This window comes from Caretta caretta, chromosome 2, assembly GCF_965140235.1.
Source record: "Caretta caretta isolate rCarCar2 chromosome 2, rCarCar1.hap1, whole genome shotgun sequence".
Taxonomy (NCBI): Eukaryota; Metazoa; Chordata; order Testudines; family Cheloniidae; genus Caretta; species Caretta caretta.
Window position 1 is genome coordinate 258,831,358 of NC_134207.1, and position 20,461 is coordinate 258,851,818.

The 20,461-nt window shown below is 49.1% G+C and overlaps 1 protein-coding gene across 1 annotated transcript in view; it reads right to left on the bottom strand.

Moving 5' to 3' along the window:
- VILL (villin like) overlaps positions 1-20,461 on the bottom strand; it is a 57,882-nt gene that overhangs the window by 22,812 nt on the left and 14,609 nt on the right. Inside the window, exons 2-10 of the mRNA XM_048837470.2 lie at positions 20,114-20,195; positions 15,276-15,350; positions 10,448-10,644; positions 6,854-6,962; positions 4,487-4,597; positions 2,873-3,072; positions 2,676-2,754; positions 1,198-1,296; positions 170-323 (exon numbers count right to left, since the gene is read on the bottom strand). Of these exons, the coding sequence (XP_048693427.2) occupies positions 170-323; positions 1,198-1,296; positions 2,676-2,754; positions 2,873-3,072; positions 4,487-4,597; positions 6,854-6,962; positions 10,448-10,644; positions 15,276-15,350; positions 20,114-20,182 (1,093 nt within the window). The 5' untranslated portion in view covers positions 20,183-20,195. The remainder of the gene's footprint in view (positions 1-169; positions 324-1,197; positions 1,297-2,675; positions 2,755-2,872; positions 3,073-4,486; positions 4,598-6,853; positions 6,963-10,447; positions 10,645-15,275; positions 15,351-20,113; positions 20,196-20,461) is intronic.

Genomic DNA, 20,461 nt, shown 5'->3' on the forward strand with positions numbered 1-20,461 from the left:
TACTTATAGACTGTAATAAAGTCATCCCTTAACCGTCTCTTTGTTAAGCTACATAGATTGAGCTCTGGGAGTCTATAGCTACAAGGCATGTTGTCTAATCCTTTAATTATTCTTATGGCTCTTCTCTGAACTCTCGCCAGTTTATCAGCATCATTCTTGATGATCTTACCAATCTTGTTAGTTGTGTAGACTTTGCCAAGACCTTGAGTTTCCTCCTTTTCTGTCCACCTTTTGAAGAGCTGTTTAAACATTGCTGACTCTGCGCCGTCATTCACCACCTCCACATTGGTGGTAGCAGAATAACCCTTGGCTTGGATAAAACCCTATGGGGGGGATTCCAAAAGGACTTCACTTAGCTCATACCAATCTCTGTACAGAAGTACAACTGGACTGAATGTTGCCTGGACCTACACCAACCCTGATGATCCAAATACCCCCAAAACCCTTAAGAAGTTTGGAATGTGAATCCCTGAGCTAGACCTAAATTTTGTAACTGGCCTTTATAATACAAGGCTGCGCCAAAAACCCATACCTAGACACCCACAAACTCTTGAGATGTACAATATCCAGGGCTGACCAGGGCATCATGGGCCCATGTCCGGTTAGGAATGCCCCCCTTTTTCCCCTGCTTCATAGACATATAGAGCTCCTGATGAGCCACCAGGAGTTGAGAGGAAGAATGATCCAGCGGTTTGGGTGTCAGCCTCGCGCTTGGTAGCCCCAGGTTCAATTCTTTGCCCTACTACGGATTTCCGGTGTGACCCTGGGTGAGTCACTTAGCCTCTCTGCTGCAGTTCCTCATGCACGAATTTGTGCGAAAACTACAAACTGTCTTGTCTTCAGTAGGATTTCACTTCAAGTTCATGAACTCATGAACACACCTTCTTCCCCAGCGAAGACAAAGCCCTAAATCCCTTAGCTACTTTGAAAATGTCAACTACAAATTCCCATTTAAGGCCTATTCCAAAGCCCACTGAAGTCAATGGAAAAAACTCTTTGCGACTGCAGTGGGCTTTGGATTGGGCTCTTAGGTACCTAAATAAGTGGCCTCATCCCCACAGCTCCCATTTATTTCATCCAGTTAATATGCGAGAAAACAGGCCAGCTCCCATCAATCAATGCTCCATTGTAATTATCAGCAACTGGGCTAGTTCTCAGCTACTTCCCCTGGCAGATTGTTTTAAATACAGGGCTCACCACAGCTCGGCTGAATGCGGCTTTCTTTTCCTCCTTGCTGGAGTCTTTTCCTCTCCAAACATAGATCTTAAAACCACCTTGGTCTAAAATGTGACAGTCCTGAAGTGAAGCACAGGAAATAGATAGATCAAAAATCCTGCTGGGGCCAGGTTTCTCCCCTTATCCAAAGGGTCCCCAGCCCTCACGTCTAGACTAGAAAATGTTTTGCCCCTTTTCCTCAAGTGGGTCGGGTGCACAGTTGCTAGCGGTGGTTGAGAGCTAGTATAGGCAGCTGCACTATTCCCGGAAAATGGGTACAATGTTTTCTGCCCTAGACCCAGCTTGAAGTGATCCCGAGAGTATCTGACACTTGTTCCAAACCCAGCAATGAGTCCTTTGCACACATCAGCAACCAATGGGTCCGTTCCCAAAAGCATGGGGTGAGAGAGACTAGAACTACAGGCCCTGAAAGTTCAACCCTCAGCCCACTGTGCTAGACTAATGAGTGGTATTGATTTGTAGAGTGCCTGCTGGGAGCTAGAGGAGTACGAAGCAATGACTGACTTAGACCTTTCTTGCACCAGTGTAGGTCTGGAGTGACTTCCCTGAAGCCAGAGGAGTACACTGGTGTAAAATCAGTGCAACATCAGAACCAAGCTGTGCCAGATCAGAACTGGGCCATGTAACTCTGCCTCAAATCCCTGACAGTCTAACTGCATCCTGGTACCATACCAGGTAACAATGACGGAGAACTGAGCTTCTTGTTTTTAAAGGAAAAGCGAAACAACCCAGAAGCAAGCAGAACCTTTCAATCAGTGCTTAATTTGTGCCAGGGCTGAGCCCTGGCACCTCTAGGCTTGGCATTTCATAGCCCTGGCGCCTGGCACTTCTGGGCTTGCTGCATCAGTTATGAAAGTAAAAAAATTGCTTGAGCCCCAGCACCTCTTTCATTACAAATTAAGCACTGCTTATTTCTATTCAGAGGTGACATGTACACTGATCTACCCTCGATAACACCTTACGCTTCTACGGCTAGAAACAGAGGGAGGGAGGGAGGCGAGAACCCTGGTTAGTCAGAGGGGTTGGTGGCAGCTGACAGACATATTGGTTTCCCTCATGGTAACCCCCACATCTTGTGGGCTGGTTTCTGCGTGAAGAAATTAGTGGCGACAAATTCACTATCATATTTTAGTCAGATCCTCCCTCACGTATACGAACACAAGCTATTAATCATCTCTGTTCTGACAATGCCTTGAGACACTTGACTGTTCCTTTAGTGACTGCCGAGGTAACAGGTCCTTGGGCTGCGAGGGCGGGCAGGTCATCAACTGCCATACTCCGCCTTCATTATTATTTGTACGATCATTTAACTTACAGGCCTCAGGCAAGGACCCAGGTACCACTGTGCAGGTGCTGTGCATGCAGAGGACAAGAAGTGACAGTTCTTATCACAAAGAGCCGACAATCTTAGCATCTCCCCCCATTTCCCTGCACCTTACCTCATGCTGGAGGAGATCTTGTGTGAGGGGCCGGGTGGCTATTTCCTGCACCACCAAGTCGTCGTTGTTTTCGTAGACACTAGAGGAAGCAATGGGCAGAGAAAGATTCACAGAGGGCTGGGGGAGAAGGGACTATCCTCCTGGGGGGGACACACTCATTCCCAGGGCTTGGGTTTGGAGACCTAATCCAGACTTACTGGTAGAGCCGGACGTTTGCTTTCTGCAGCTCATCGGCTTTCTCATCGGGCGTGGTGGCCCGGAGCGCCCCACGTCTCTCCCCGAGCACCGTTTTCATGATCTGCATGAGGTCTGGGGAGTCCTTCTCATTGTCAATGATGCCAATCTGGGCCCGGCCGCCTCTCTCGCCATCCCTGATGCTACGAGCCAGAGCCAGTCCCTGCAAGAGATGGGTCCTGATTTAGCCAATGAAAAGACTCACCTTTCACCTCTGCAGGTGCCGGGTCAGGACAGACCTTCAATGCTCACACAGGACATTTCAGTCCAATTTATTATCTTGGTCAATGCAGTCTGCCTGGGCAGCCCTAGCCCATAAAGGAGAATGGGGGCAACAGGCACCCAAACTACAACTCCCATGATGCACCACGACAGCATTTCCAAATGGAAATGTTTCGGTTTTTAACCAAATCTTTACATTCTCTGTGGAAAGACTTTTTTTGTGTGAAAAAAGCTGTTGAGTTGAAAACCCAATTTTCCATTGCAAAACAGCTTAAACCTAATGTTTTCAAGCAGCCTTGGAATTCTAGCATCAAAGGAAATCTGGACATCATCTCTCACTGCAAACCCTCCTCCTGCTGCCACCTTTCCCATGCCTGCAGATCTGCCCTGCAGCCCTTCTTCCCCATTGCTCCTGGGGGAACCTGCCTCCTCTCCACCTCTGCTGAAAGCATCAGTGGCTCGCCTTACCCTGACCATGCTGCTATCTTCTCCATGGTGTCCCCAAGGCCCAGTTCTCTGGGTACCACAACATGCAGAAAGATGCTGCCTGCCTTTTCATACATATAAAGGGGTGCCATGAGTTCACCCACAACCTCAGGCACCTCCCCTATGCACCCTAAACCTGGTTCATAATTGCCCTCCTGGTTTTTGATGGCCTTCCATGGCATTGTCCCTGACAACCACAGAGAGGCAATGTGGGGTCCAGTGGGACATGACACACTGGACAGGAATTCAGGGAAGACTAGGTTCTACTCCTAACATTGCCACAGCCCTGCAGGGTGATCATGGCCATGTCACATCACCACTCTGTGCCTCAGTTTCCCCATCTGTAAAATGGGGATAATGATACTTTTGTAAAATATTTTGAGATCTATGGAGGAAAGCTGATACGTAAGAGCTTGGTATTCTTATTTCTGCTTCTGCTTTTCCTCTGCTACTGGTCACTTTGTACTAGTCCACACTACCCTTTTTTAAAAACAAATTTCCCCACCCCTGAGATCTCTAGTGTAGACAAAGCTTCTGACTTTTTAAGTACTATGTCACATAGCCTCTCTATACATCATTTAGGTCTAAGTGATTTGCCCAAGGCCACACACAGAATCTGGAGCAGAACCAGGAACTGAACCCACATCCCCTGAACCCGTCCTATGTCATAACTGCAACACTGTTCTTCCACTCCTGTAGCAGTTGTTAATGGGAAAATAGCCCTCTGCTAGGGTTTTATACTCATCAGTGTATCACTCATTTTGTGCTGGGGAGGCTGCTATTTTGCAATCATCATCTGTCATATTTCTCTTCGTTTTTCAGGCTTTCAAAATGCCCCAAATAAATCCAATGGCATTTTCCACACTGACCCTGGATTTCTCTGCAATGTTGCTTTCGGGACCATTCCACTGGATCAGCACTTTCCCAAGGTCCATCAGGAACACATCCCCCTTATTGAAGCTGTCCCACGAAAGCTCCACCTGTCATGAGATAGCGAAACAGTGCATGTTACCAGGGAACAACGATCGTCAAAGAAAACTGGCTCTTGGGGAAGGAACAACACTCTGATATTAACAACATGCTTGTTTTCCTCTGCAAATTCATTAACTATCCATAACATGATCAGGGATTTATCATTTATTATCCTGTTTGAACGGATAGGAACACCAGACATTTTTTAAAATTCAAGGAAGAATGTGTTGTGCAGGCCCATGTGCGGATCTCCTTGTTCTTCTTTTAAAAGTCTAGTTTTGTGGTAACAACAATAACCTCTGTGCAGGACACTGCATGGGAATAAATGATTAGCTGGGCCTAATGGCCAACAGCTTAGAATCATAGAAGATTAGGGTTGGAAGAGACCTCAGGAGGTCATCTAGTGCAACCCCCTGCTCAAAGCAGGACCAACACCAACTAAATCATCCCCAGCCAGGGATTTGTCAAGCCGGGCCTTAAAAACCGCTAAGGATGGAGATTCCACCACCTCTCTAGGTAACCCATTCCAGTGTTTCACCATCCTCCAAGTGAAATAGCGTTTCCTAATATCCAACCTAGACCTCCCGCACTGCAACTTGAGACCACTGCTTGATCTGTCATCTGCCACCACTGAGAACAGCTGGGACTGCAGCTCCATCCTCTTTGGAACCCCCTTTCAGGTAGTTGAAGGCTGCTATCAAATCCCCCCTCACTCTTCTTTTCTGCAGACTAAATAAGCCCAGTTCCCTCAGCCTCTCCTCATAAGTCATGTGCCCCAGCCCCCTAATCATTTTCGTTGCCCTCTGCGGGACTCTCTCCAACTTGTCCACATCATTTCTGTAGTGGAGGGCCCAAAAATGGATGCAATACTCCAGATGTGGCCTCACCAGTGCCGAATAGAGGGGAATAATCACTTCCCTCGGTCTGCTGGCAATGCTCGTACTAATACAGCCCAATATGCCGTTAGCCTTCTTGGCAATAAGAGCACACTGCTGACTCATATCCAGCTTCTCTCTCTCTCTGCAGGATAGCAAAATCCACTGTAAGTTATTGAATGTTGTTTATTCTGTAAGGCAGGGATTTGCAAATGGTGATGATCAGTTGAGTAGAGTTGATCGGAAAATGGATTCGCCTCGCCCCGCCCCCATGGAAAAGTTTCAGGACTAATAGAAAGAGCATGGTCCCTGACCCAAGGAGCTTACAGTGGGGATGAGCAATAACGCTGCTGCTTGAAAGAGTCCCTTTATATTCAGTGCTGCAGTCCCAGCTGCCTCTGCATAACAGAGATGGGCTTCTATAGCACGGGCTTCCACAGAACTCCTCCCCCAGGCTCCCTGTCTGGGAAGCTCACCCATTTAAGAGTGCAGTGCCCAACAGCACATATACAAGCCAAGGTCCCGATCCTGCATAAAGCAGGGTCAGAAGCTCTGCGTGTACTGTGTGAGTTGGTGCCAATGGAGACTCCTAGCACAGCACAAGGGTAAGCATGTGTGCAAGCCTCTGAAGGATCGGGGCCGAATATTAGCGCTGAGTGGGGGAGGGAAGGGACAGCCAGGGTTACAGCAATGCAGCAGTGTGGTGACTCAGCTTAGACATGTGCATGTCTTGGCAAGCCAATGCGGTCTTAAAAATACAATAATATTACAGTATTGAATAATATGTTAATCATACATAATGAAACATGATAGCATCGTATGTAATCATTATTATTACAACCACCTGCAGTAGGCCCTAAGGAAATGCATAGAAAAACCGGAACCATTTTTCTCCAGCTTCAGATGACAAGGCGGCTACAAAATCAAGTTAATCGTTGGCTTGGTTTTAATTGTGTAAGAAATCCATGACTTCGGCTGGAAGGATTGCAAGTCTGATTCTGCTTCCACTTATACCAGTGTCACTCCATTGTCTTCAACATCAAGTTACACTGGCGTAAAGAAGATGAGAATGAGGCTCTGCATTTGCAGCCATTGCTCAGAGGGCTTGATTTGGATCTCACACTGGTGTAAGACGTAAATCCACTGAAATCTATGGCCCAGATAGTCAGCTGGTTCAAACTGATGCAGTGCCATTGGCTTCATTGGAATCAGAGTGATTTACACCAGTTGAGGATTTGGTCCTATTGAGTGACATGGGTATAAAACCGAAGCGAGGTCAGAATCGGACCACTGGAAAGCCATATGGTATGCCAGACCATTACCCAACAGCATTGCTCCTATGAAATTCACCACGAGTGACTAATACGAATCAAGCGCTTCTGCCCTTACCTCTGTGGCTGACACATGCTTCTTCCCTTTGACATGAAGGAGGCGTCTGATGTTGTACATATTGATCTCCACATGCTTGAATCCTGAAGCCACGCCTCCCTTCTTGTAGCTGTTGGGTAACAGGGAATCGAGGGTTAAAATTAGAGCAGGTAAGAAAATGAGGGTTTTTTCCAGGAAAATGTCAAGTTTTTGGCAAAAAACCCCCAAAATCCGAAATATCCAGAAGTTTGTATTTGAAAATGCTGCCACAGTGCCTCAGGGGAGTTGTAGTTTGTGATCCTCATGCTCCCATTCTCCTCGACAGGCCAGGTTCTCTGGTCAGATTACATCTCCCATGATGCACCATGATCTTCCCTCTTGTATCCTAGGGCTCACGTGGCTGCAGGGCTGTCCCTAGCTATTCTGGGGCCCTACGCAGCTCCCCTGCGGGGGGGGGGGGGGGGGGGCAGGCCTCTGCGGGGGGGGGGCTGTTCCCCGGCCTCCGTGGGGGGTGGGCGGGGCTGGCTTGGGGGGCAGGGAGAACCACCCCCCAGCACTCACTCGCGGTGTGGCTGGGTCTGTGTCTGCACTTCCCGCCACCGGTGAGTGCAGGCCCGGCCCTGCTGCAGAGCTCAGGGGAGTGGGAGAGGGGCTGGGGCAGAGCAGGGGCGGGAAGAGCCAGAGCAGGGGCTGGAGAAGCACGCAGCTGCGCAGGGCACCAGGAAATTTGGTGCCCCAAATTTCCAGGTGCCCTGCACAGCTGCGTACTTTACATATGGGTAAGGATGGTCCTGCGTGGCTGTGGTGCATCATGGGAGGTGGCATCCATATGGCGAACCTGGCCCATAGAGGAGAATAGGCTCATGACCACTTGAAGTGTCTCTCCCATGAGGCACTGCAGGGGCATTTCGGAATTGAAATATTTCAGTTCCCAGGCGCTTTTTGCAAATAGAAAACATTGTATTGAAAAAAATCTAATTTTCCATCGAAAAACAGTTTTGATGGAAAAATTTTGACCATCCCTAATTAAAACAGCATTCTGCAGGGACTCAGGATGCCACCCTCCTCTCTGATGTAAGCTATTTGTGCTTGTGCTGTGGGACATGTGAATCACAATGTTTGACTGCAGGTCCTAGTGTGACCCTAGAACCACTGAATGCCCAGGGCATATAGGGTACAAGGATCCACTGGGTTCACTAGAAGAATGTCATGTAAGGTTTCCAATTAAATCCTGTGTCACACTGGTCATCATAACCATTGTGAGGTGTACGTATGGATGTTGGGTAAGGAGTTACATATATAAACTGACAATTACATACTTAAAATCTGTGACAAAGGGACTGGTCATCAGGAAGGTGAAAAGCAGTTGTGTTTTTTCAGGCAAGAAATGTTTCTCGGTCTGTTTACATGTAAATTAAATGTTGTACAGTTCACATCCATTTACAGTCTGAGCAAAATTCTAATCAATAGATTACGGAGGTTGCAGGAAAAAACAAACCCAGCCAGGGTTTATCCTGTTTTGAAGACAGACAATGAACTTTTGAAACTCGATCTGGGGATGCAGGTGGAACCCCTCCCCCCGAGTTATTCCTTTCAATGTGTGATGACAAGCCATCAGCAAACTTGATCTGATGAGAACTGGCTGGGAAAAGGAATTTGGGGAAGCCACCCTGTAGGAGACAGGGAATGTCTTGTGAGTTAAGTTTAGGCTCTGGAAAGTGTGTTATGATTTTTTTCTAAGCAACCATTTGTTTCCAATATTCTTACTTTCTACCACTTGAATCTCTGTTCTTTGAAAAGTTTATCAATATATGGAGAGCTGTATGTAAAGTAAATGGTGATGCTGAGTTGAACCTTGCAAGCTTGGTGTACTACTTCTCTGGGAGTAGTAAATCTGAGACTTCTATGAGTGCTCCATGGAACAGGGGCTGAGCACTTCAGCGGGATGCTCGGACGACTTGGAGGTTGGTGTGTGCCTACCGCTAACCTGTACTGCGAGAGAGGGGCCTGGAGGGAAGTGCTTGTGTTGACAGAAACTGGTGGATTCAGGTTGCTGATACACAGCAACTGCCGGATGCTGGGACTGGACGACAGACGATGGATCACTTGATAATTGCCCTGTTCTGTTCATTCTCGTTGAAGCACCTGGCATTGGCCATTGTCGGAAGACAGGATACTGGGCTAGGCGGACCATTGGTCTGACCCAGTATGGCCGTTCCTATTTTGTTGTTGACTGCTTCTCACTTCTTCTTCTTCTTCGTGTATGCGCAACGCGCCTCAGTTGGCACGCGACCAGGATTCATCACTGAATTTGGTCCACTAGTTGAACCGTTAGCTTCCCCGGCTCAGGCCAGATACTGACCGGGAGTGTGACTTGAACGCTGATCCATGCTCCTGGGCATGTGGTAGCGAGGTGCCTCATGACACTGGGGTACCCTTGCCCCACACCTTTGTCACGAGGCATGATGTCATTAGTTCCTTCCAACACAAAGTGTGCTGTAGCTCACGAAAGCTCATGCTCAAATAAATTGGTTAGTCTCTAAGGTGCCACAAGTCCTCCTTTTCTTTCTGCAAATACAGACTAACACGGCTGTTACTCTGAAACTTTATGATGAAGACCCAGACGCATCCCAAGATGACAAAGCGATCAGAAACAATTCCTGAGCTGTTTTCCTGGCTTGTGGGGTGCACCAGCATGGAGTGGGATGGGTGGCACCCTATCATGATCACCATGCATTTTGCACAACCTAACACCTCACATACATGTATCAGGCCTTGCACTAAGTCTCAGCAATGTGCATGCCTGTGCTGGAAAGAAAAGATGTAGCTTTGCGGTTTTATAATAGTTCTAGCCCCGTTGGGAACACACCAGTAACATAATATTTCAACTTGGTCCACAAATTTAATAATAATTAATAACATTTAATAATAGTTATTAACATAGTTAATAACATGCTATCAGCAATGTGAGCGGGAATTCAGATTTCATAGCATTTTAGCCCAGCTTTGCACAGGTATGGATAACTACACAAGGTATGCGGCAGTCCCGGAGAGAAAGGATGGTCCACTGGTCTAAATACATTAGAGATTGTAAAGCTTTCATATACTGTGGTAATGGAGGTCACAAAGAAGCCTAAAATAGACAGAGATTGACTCCAATGGAGTTACTCCTGATTACTGCCAATGTGAAATTAGAATCTTGTCCCTTGTGCTGAGTTTGTTTTATGAAGGTCCTAACGATGTGTTCTGGTTAGCTAAGATGAGACTCAGGCCTGCTGAGGTTTAATAAAGAGGTAGTTTTGGCCCATCCAATTTTTACCCTGCGTGTACAGTAAAGATTCAAAGGATTTAGTAGAGATGGGGGAAATGTTTCCCATTCCAAAATAAAAAAATTGGGGAGAAAAATTTGAGGAAGGAGTTTATGAAAATTTCCCCTGATTTTGACCAGCTCTGAGGCTGGCCAAAATGTTTCAGATTTTAAAATGGTGATTAAATTTTTTGAAAATTTGGAACAAAACAGGGGAAAAAAATTAAAAAAAAAATGTTTTTGACCAGACCTACAGCCTAGCCTGAGTGCTTGGACCAGCCTGGCAGTCTCCATTTATTTCCACTCACATAATGCCACTTTTGAAGTAGCTTTTGAAGACCTCAGACTCATGTCCCTCCACTTCTCGATGTTGCACTGGGCTCCCCCCAAGCATGTCATCGATCTGGGTGACATAGAAGGCCGCAGCGCCCTGTTCATCCTGAGATGAATCCTTCCCAATCCAGTAGTGCAGGTCCATCATGAAGCCGTTTGAGGTCTTCTTATTCTTGGAAAGACAAAAGCGGTATAAAGAGGAGGTCAGGGTGAGATTCATTGCACTGAGAGGCTTCACTCAGTGGAATCATGCAGATCTGCTTAGATCTGCAATCCAGGAACCAAGCCAGCTTGAAAGTGTGATTGGCATCTTGTGAATAATACCTCTGACAGAAGAGAACTGGTATAAACTAGAGAGCCAGATCGCGGCGCTCTTACTCAGGCCAAACTCCCGTGCAATCAGTGAAGTTTCCCCGAGCAAGGGAAACAGGATTTACCCTTAATATTCTGCATGCAAAAACCTGCCTGAGGTCAAGCTGTCCTTCTAGGGCCCAGCCCTGTGCTACAGAAGCTCCTGGGAATTTTGCCAGTGATTTCAATGGGAGCAGGATTTGAGCCATAAAGAACGCTGGAAGGCCCTGATTCAGGCAAGCACTTAATGGGACTTAGGCACATGCCTACATTTTTAGCATGTGCTTACTGGTTATGTCTCAGGTAGATATATGGCCCCATTACCATAGTAACGGAGTGCTTCAAAATCTTCAATTTATTTGTTCTCACAACACTCCTGCTAGGTAGGGAGGTGCTATTATCCCCATTTCATGGAGGCACAGGCTCAGTGACTTGCCTACATTCACGCAGGAAGCCTGTGGCAGAACAATGCCTTGATTCCAGGTTTCCCATGCCCCAGACCAATACTAACTACTAGACCCACCCTTTCCCTCCCTATCCTAGATCAAGGCCTGAGAGCGGCAACTTGCGAGCTGCCCTTACTCTCATGTTTGGTGAGTGTTCTATTGGTTATTTAATGAATGTTCCTACGTGCTTTTGGATCCCTGGACAAAACGCTCTTACACATGTGCATTATGAGGATACAGTCTTCAATTACATGATCACCCACTGTTTTTCCCCACAGGATCCCTGGCTCATCGAGTACAAGGTGGCAGACTGACAGTTGCAGGGGCATCTGTACATCTGGCATTTCCTAATTTTTGAGTGATTGATTTTGCAGCCTAAATAACATTCACTGAATGCAGTTTTTTGTACACAATATAGATCATCGGGCTCAACAGGTGGTGATCAATGTCTCAATGTCTCTGCAGAAGAGAAGAGTGAGGGGGGATTTGATAGCAGCCTTCAACTACCTGAAGGGGGGTTCCAAAGAGGATGGAGCTCGGCTGTTCTCAGTGGTGGCAGATGACAGAACAAGGAGCAATGTTCTCAAGTTGCAGTGGGGGAGGTCCAACCCTAATCTTCTATGATTCTATTCACATATATATTATACACACACAATAAATACAAAGTGACTACAAATGGTGTGTGAAACCCTGCTGACTCTCAAACACAGGTCTAGCTCCATGTGGTTTGAGGTCCATACAGCTCCTATTGTGATTCCTGGTGTGTGAAGCCAAATACCCTAAAGAGAAAAGGCAAGCCCTCTGAAGGCAGGTGTTTTGTGAATGGTGCCGGCATTTCTCATCTAAACTCCATCATCCACTGTGCAGGAAAGCTAATAGAGACTCATTTTATAAAATGGTTTGAAGCTAAGTTCTGTTGATCTGTTTTGTTCTGTGGAAAGTGCTCAGATAACACTGGTGAGCACCGGTTTAAGAGCCCAAATAGAGAAGAACTTGATTTCTTTAGATATAGCTGCTTAATGTGCAATGAAATCACTCCATTTAATGTGCAATCCTGCAAGCAGCTCAGAGCTTCATTGCTCTAGAGACAATCCGTACCCAGTTTGCGACCTCCATACCCAAGACAAAGGGAAGTAATAGCGTGATTACGCTTGGAGGTACAGTGAGATTAAGTGACTTGCCCAGGATCACAGAGCTTTGTCCCCATGAAGAACAGGAACATTTTTGTGGGAGAGAAAAACCATTTCCTGCCCAGCTCGAGGCTTGAGTCTTAGTCTACTGCCCATCTGTATGTCTACACTGCAGTTAAAAAACCTGCCGCTGGCCTGTGCCAGTGGACTCGGGCTTGTGGGGCTCAGGTTAAGGGGTTGTTTAATTGCAGTGTAGACATTCGGGCCCATACTGGTGCCCCAGCTCTAGGACCCTGTGAGGTAAGAGGGTCCCAAACGTCTATATCATTAAGCAGCCCCTTAGCCTGAATCACCTGGCATGGGCCAGCCGTAGGTGTCTAACTGCAGTGTAGACAAACTCTTCAACACAACCCCACTTTCCCCCCTAGCCCTGTCTAAGGGCTAAGTTCTGTTTCCTCATGCAGAATTTCCATTCAAGTCAATGGCAGCTGGGTGCTTTCATTTCCGAGCACACATGGCTGTGTTTGAGATTTAGCCAGCCTTGCTGTTTGCTTTCATAAAGCATCTGCTTGAGAAATATGATTAGCTGCAGGGCACAGCGGGCCTTCCCTTTTGTTAAAGATCCCAAGGGTGCCACCCTATGAGTCACTGAGCAGCAGGCAGGCTGTATTCAGGCAATGTCTGGCCAGGAAAGTGAAACATGTCCCAGCACGAACAAGCTGATTCTTCTAATGCTGGAGTGACAAACACTCCTCCATCGAATAAACCTGGGCTTAATCCATGTGCAGCTGCATCAGCCTGACGGGTGGGAAGAAGAGACCCATTTGAGTCCACCCCCGGCCCTGAATAAACCAAAGGAATAATTCTGCTTCCCCTCCATAAGGAAGGCAGGGCAGGATCTGGGGGAAAACACGGCTCTGTCTGAGCTCCTCATGAACCAGTGCAATGTGAGCAGGACTTGGCAGAGAAGGGGTGGATCCAGTGATGAGCTGCCAAAATCTTAACTGGTTCCCCCCTCACCCCACGAGGGGGTCTCAGTCCTCCCCTCCCCCTGGGATCCCTGCCCCATCCACCCCCCTCCCCTGACTGCCCCCGGAACGGGGCAGGAGGGTCTCGTGAGCCACAGTAGTGGGTGCCCACTCCGCCCCGCCCCCAAGAGCCAGAGGGACCTGCCGGGGGGCGAGGTGAGGAGTCCTGACGGTGCTTACCTGGGGCAGCTCCCAGGAAGCATTTGGCAGGTCCCTCTGGCTCCTAGGGGAGGGGTAGCATAGCTAGCGGGGGAGCGGCCGCTCCCCCCACCGATCACATCAAAAGTGGCATCTTAGATGCCGACTCCGTTGGTGCTCCGGGGCTGGAGCCCCCACGGGGAGAATTTGGTGGGTGCGGAGCCCCCACGGGGAGAATTTGGTGGGTGCGAAGCTGCCACTTGCTTCTCAGCCGCCCCCCGGCTTCCCACGCGAACAGCTGATTCGCGGGAAGTCGGGGGGGCGGAGAAGCGGGGCGGAGAAGCACAGCGGGGCGGTGCGTAACTGAGGGGTGGAGCGGAGGTGAGCTGGGGACGGGGACGAGGGGAGCTGCCGGTGGGTGCTCTGGAACAACCGGTTCCAGGAAACCAGTGCGAACCGGCTCCAGCTCACCACTGGGTGGGTCTGTGGCCCACTGACCATGAGGGTCTACCAGCAATTCCCCCAGTATGGAGGGTGGAAGACCTGAGTTGCAGGGGTGATGGAGGAAGGAGAGAAGTTATCCCTCCCCCCCACACACACCCGCTTTAGGACGTGAGCTAAGTCCATCAAAGAGGCTTTCATCCCTTTGCAACCTGGAGCACTGCTCAGAACAGCTGCCAAATGGAAAAGTGAACCCAAGGAGGCCTCTGAACTGGGGGTGCTGGAACAATGTGTATGGCCGGGGAGTTGAGAGAATTGTGAACCAAACTGTAAACACTGTTTATGATGGAAACCACTGGGCTGTCCCCCCAGCACCTCTAGCTCCAGCACCTATGCTCTGAACCTGGAATGGTCTATGCAAATGAAGAAGAGTCGGGGAGATATTAAAGAAGCCCCAGTACAGCACATTACCCTGGAATATCACCCTGGGAACGCAGGGCACTTCTGCTGCTACAAGCCAGCTGCTCAGCCTAGGTTCTCTGAAGTGCCTCAGCCTTTGAGGTCAAATTGCAAGCGAGCCTGGCTCAAGTTCTGAGTGAACTCATGAGTTCTCCTCACTCCCCTTCCAGTTTTCTTACCACTACACAATACTGTGGTTACAGCACAGGACGGGATGCAGGAGACCTGGCTTCTATTCCCAGCTCTGCTACGGACTGTGTGAGAGACCGTGGACAAGTCACGAAGGCCTACTTTTGCAAAAACCACCAGTGATTTTGGCTGCCTGAATTTCTAGGAACCCAACTTGAGACACCTTAGAGGGGCCTGATTCTCAAGAAAAGGGCTGATCACCCGACCCCTGAAAACCAGCTCCTTTTTAAGGTAGCCAAAACCGGGCCCTTGGCACACCCAAAATCCAGTTTGTCCATTTTCAATCTATAGGCCTTCGCCTTTGCGATCCCTGGAGGTGGGGTGGGGGAGTGGAATGCACCGCAGGAGCGCAGAGCATGAGGGTTATTTCAAGAGGCCATAACAGAGATGATCGTCTCTTTCATGCACTTCCCCCTCTTGTTGCTTCTCTGGCCTCTCTCATACTGAATATGCAATTTCAGGCATTAAAATCAGGCGGTTGATGGGCTGGCGAATAGGTTACGTTTTAGAACAGTGCTGCTGGAACCAGGCAAAGGAGTGACTTGAGCTCCAGTCCAAGGGAGGTTAATGAAACAGTGCAGAGCATTTCCAAACCTACCAACATCTGCTTGACTGACTTACATATAATATGATGTAACAGTCTCCTTTGAAAAAGCTCCCGTAAGCCTTTTCGGGAATGGGAACCATTTTCATTTTCTGCAAGAAATCGGAGAAAGCAACAGTAAAAAAAAGGCCTGGACAAGAGACAACAGTGAGTTTGCTGCGGTAACAAATGGGGCATCCTCTTCTCCTCTGTATATGCCATAAGCCTGGCTCAAAAGAGGGAAGCGGCAAAGATGCAAAATCCAGGCCCCACTGAAATCAATGGGGATTTTGCCATTGACTTCAGGGGAGCCAGGATTTCACACTAAGCACCCAAGAGTCTTGCTCCAAGAACCATCATGTCTTTCTGCTGTTTACGGCCTGTGCCATTGAGTTCACCTTTGCAGAAAGACCATATTGCCGCTACACTGAGACTCCAGCCACCTACCCAGACACCCCAGCAGGTCCCCACACCCCAGAATATAAATTCTTTGATGCTTCCAGACCAGTTGTTGTACTCTAGACACAAGCTGGATAAACCACGTGTGAACAAAACAAACACCTTTTGAAAATATTAGGCTCTAAGATTTTGCATAGTGCTAGCAACAGGTGCCGAACTGGAGACTCTATTCACAGCACGTCTCTAACATGCAGAGCAGAGCAAGCCAAAGGACTTCATCTCTGAACTGGAGGGTGGGTGAATGACTCATGCCTTGGCCTCTGTTTCTAAGTTCTTACACGCCACCCATCGCTATACGATCAGAGAGCAACTGAAAATTTGTTAGGTCTCCTAGCTGGAAAAATCCATCCCTAAATTTGTCAAGGATTAATAAAGATGGACTGCTAACTTAACTCAGTTTTAGCTGAAGCCCAGAAGTACAGGCTGAATTCTCCCTCTATGATTTAATGGACCTTTAAAATAGATTTCTCTATCTGTTTTGAGCTTCTGTTGAAGTACACCGCTTCCCTTCGGGGGCAGCGTGGTCTAGTGGGACGAGTGCTAGACTAGTATTTGGGACACCTGGGTTCTATTCCCGACTGTGCCCCTGAGTTGCTGTTGCTAAGTTCTTTAGTGCAAGGACTGTCTCATTAGCTGTTTGTACAGTGCCCAGCCCAGGGAGGCGCCTGGGGAATGAATAAATAACAAAGCAACCCAATGCGCAGTATATGTCTCATCTTATCTATGATTATCAGCAGAAGTAAAGGTCTCCTACTGCTTCAAGCCTGGGACAAATCCCATGTGATTCAACAGGCATTGACTCAGGCCCTTAGTCTGTTAAATCAAGTGACAGAGCTTCATACTTTTACGGCTGAAAGACTTGAGTCCAAACCCTGCTGTTGGCCTGAGCAGCATCCAGGCTCACCATTACCAGAGGATTTGACTGCTGCAGTTGACCTCTTGGGGCGCTGCCGGCCCAGAATGGAGCATTCCTGGCACCTACCTAGTTAACACTGAAGAGACAGAGGGCTTCATAGAGGCAGAGAATTAGCATTTGGAAGGTCAGTAAGCCACATGCTGAGAGCCCCCTTGTGTCCTCTCACTCAGATGAGCAGAGAACAGGCAGCATGGCTTTCTGGGCTCCATTCAAATTTGCATTGAATTTTCCAGTTCACTTCGAACAAGAATATGAAACTGGGCAAACTCACTGGGCAGAAATTCAGACCAGTGATGTGTGGTTTATGACTCACTCCCTATTTATAGAGCACAGTCCTGGGCTAGCTTGATTTCTGTGTGCTATGGGTGTAGGCAGATATTGACCGCGTACTCTGTACATACTGCATACTCTGTACACAAGGGTATATTACTGTAATTTCCCAAACAAATGTTCTGGTTTGGTTTGTTCCATATCACGCCTTTTATTAACACAGTGCTAGACAATCAAGAGGGGATCACACTCAAGTTAGAAAGAAGGCACACATTTTTACAACTGCGAGGGTGATGCACCCTTAGACCAGGCTACCCAGGGAAGCAGTGGTTTCTCTCTCTTGGAGTCTTCACAGCAAGACTGGATGCCCTTCTGGAAGAGTTTAGCCAAACACAAGTGACTGGGCTCAGTGCAGGGGCACTGGGTGAAAGGCTATGGCCTGTAGTTAAGTTGAGGCAATATACTAGTTGCTTCTGGTCTTAAGTTCTATGAATCAATGAACCACAAGGGATTCAAAACAATGATCAATGAGCAGGGGCGGCAGGTTTGTATAATTTTTGGTGGTGCCCAAAATGGGTCCAAGTCCTGCTACCCTCCCCCCACACCTACCTAAGGCTCTAGGAGGGAGTTTGGGTGTGGGAGGGTGTTTGGGGTGCGAGCTCTGGGCTTGGGCAGGGAGATGGGGGGCAGGAGGGGGTGTGGGGTGCGGGCTCTGGGAGGGAGTTTGGGTGCAGGAGGAGTGAAGGGTCAGGCTCTGGGAGTGAGGGCTCTGGGAGGGAGTTTGGGTGTGGGGTGCGGGCTCTGGACTGGGGCAGGGGGTTGGGGTGCAGGAGGGGATGTGGGGGACAGGCTCTGGGAGGGAGTTTGGGTGTGGGGTGCAGGCTCTGGACTGGGGCAGGGGGTTGGGGTGCAGGAGGGGATGTGGGGGACAGGCTCTGAGAGGGAGTTTGGGTGTGGGGTGCAGGCTCTGGGCTGGGGCAGGGGGTTGGGGTGAGGGAGAGGGTGAGGGATGTGGTGCTTATCTCGGGCAGCTCCTGAAAACGACCCTCACACCATTCTGGCAGCGGCTCCGGCAGAGGGGCTGGGGGGTCTCCATGTGCCGCTGCCTGCAGGCACCGCCCCTGCAGCTCCCTTGGCTGCAGTTCTAGGGCAATGGGAGCTGTGGGGTCGGCGCTCAGGGCAGGGGGCAGCACGTGGAGGCACCCTGCTCCCCCTGGGCCGCAGGGACGTGCCGGCTGCTTCCGGGAGTGGTGCGGAGCAAGGGCAGACAGAAAGCCGCCTTAGCCCCGCTGCGCTGCCGGTGGTGGTGGCTGGGGGCTGCTGGGGCTTTTTAAATTGCCTGGGGGCAGCAAGTGGGGCCAGGAGAGGTGCACGGGGATGGTGGGCGGGGCCGGGAGAGAGACCCGGCCCCACACATTGGTGGACCCGGACCCCTTGGCCCTGAATATTCCAGGAGCACGGGCACCATGGTCCACATAACTCGCCTCCCCTGTCAACCAGTATCTAAAGGGTGAAAGTGACCTATTCAGGGGAATACAAGCGTGTCTAACGAGAAGGAATGCAATGAAGTTCAGAAAGGAAGGACTGGGGTGAATACCAGGAGAAAGGGCCTGACAATGTGATCCACTAAGTATTCCGTGCGGAAACAGTGGAGACTCCATTGCTTGGGACATTTTAAAGCCAAATGAATGAATAACCAAGCCTGCATGGGGTTTGGGGGGAAGGGGTGTGGTGGTTGGACTGGATGATTTAAGAGGCATTTCCGTCTCCAATTTCTCTGATCTAAATCTCTTCTGCTCACGGTATGTAGCCTGGACATTATGAGCGTACTAAAGGTGGGGATGGGCGAGGCAGCGGAGGGATCAGTGCGTGTACATACTTCAGAGCGTTAGTTACACCTCCTGCTCCAAGCTGCCTCTTGAATCTCACAGCTCTGTGACAGGGTGATCTGAGGGTCAAGGCCTGTAGTCGATCGCTTCCCGCATTTGCATGGGCCCTGGCCTACGTTCAGTTTTGGTGGTGGGAGAGGGGGTTTAACAAGCAGCTTTGGTGGGCACTACAAGCTGGAGAACCCCTTCCAACATTACTTACACACACACACACATATGGCTGTGCTGAGCTGCTCCGTGAGCCTGCAGCTCACACCGGTTCCGTGGCATTCAAGCCATACATTTTTCTGGTGGCCCAACTGGTTTCCCCTCATACCAGCATGTCCCTAGGGAACAGACTTGCTTTTAATTACAGTTCCCCTGGAAGGTGGCGCAATGCCACGTGAACAAACAGGGAACTGCAATGACTTTCGATCATTCCCAGTGGCAACATCGTCACCAAGTAGGTTTCACTGCACAGTCCTTGCCAGCGAGAGTCACACGACTAAGTCTCTGCTCAGCTCCTTGGGCTCTGCTCTCTAAGCCTGGGGCTGGGCTCCTGTTTGGGGCATGCTCAGCAGCAGCAAGCCAGCCGTGGAACACCCTTCTGGGGAAAACAGGCCGAGCCAGGCACTAGCCATGTTCAGAACTGAATGCAAGGCCTTTGGTCAGGCCTGCCCGCTATCTGCAGCATCTCCCTAGCACCTGTCTTACCGTCACAGCTGGCAACAGGCCGTCGGTACCAAGGCTAAGCCACTAGTGCAGACAGGGCTCAGGCATGTCTACAGTCATATCAGTGCTGCTGTGAACAACAGTATTTGCTCTGGAGAGGAAAGATAGTCTTGTGATCTCAGAAGAGCTGGGCTCAGTCTTTGACTCTGCCACTGACTCACTACGGGACCTTGGGCAAGTCACTTAAATCCTCTATTTCTCAGCTGTAATGTGGGAATAGTAATGCTTCCTTTCTCCCACCCATGGTCTCGTCTATTTAGATTGAAAGCTGTACAAGGCTGGGACTGTCTATTACAGAGTGTACCAGCAGCATCTAGTGCAGTGGAGTCTCTGGTTGCTATGGTAATAAAGTATCAACTTTAGTCCCACAACATTCCTGTTTCCTAAGTCAGTATTATCCCTGTTTTACAGATGGGGAAACTGAGGCCCAGAGCCGTTGCGTGAGTTGAACGTTGCACACTGAGTGGGATAAAGCTGGGAATAGAATTTGGGGCTCCTGATTCCTAGTCTTCCTTCGTCTTTAACTACAAGACCATCTTTCCTCTCTCACCAAGCAACTTTCACAGCATCTCTTTCTTGTAAAACACCCCCATATACCCCGTCTGCGAAGGATGCGCTCCTCTCACCGTACCTCGATGGTCCATATCTGCAGCCCCGGCTTTCTCTCGATAGTGGGGAGGCCCAGGTCAGTCTCTGTCATTCTGCTGGTTGAACTGAAGGGGAGAAAGACGAAGAGTGGAGTAACTATCCAGTTTGATAAAACTCCAAGCCAAGTGGCAGCGAGGCTCCTATAACATGGATTCATCCATAAGAACAAAAGTCTCTGCAGACTTTTGCTGGATTTAGCCATTCAAACAACAGATTGTGGCTCTGATTCCTCACCTTGTGGTGTCATTTCAAATGGGGATAGATAAAATGCTGCCCCACGCTCAGATTTGGCCCCACACTGAACAGGGCCAAAGGGTCAGACAAGATGCCA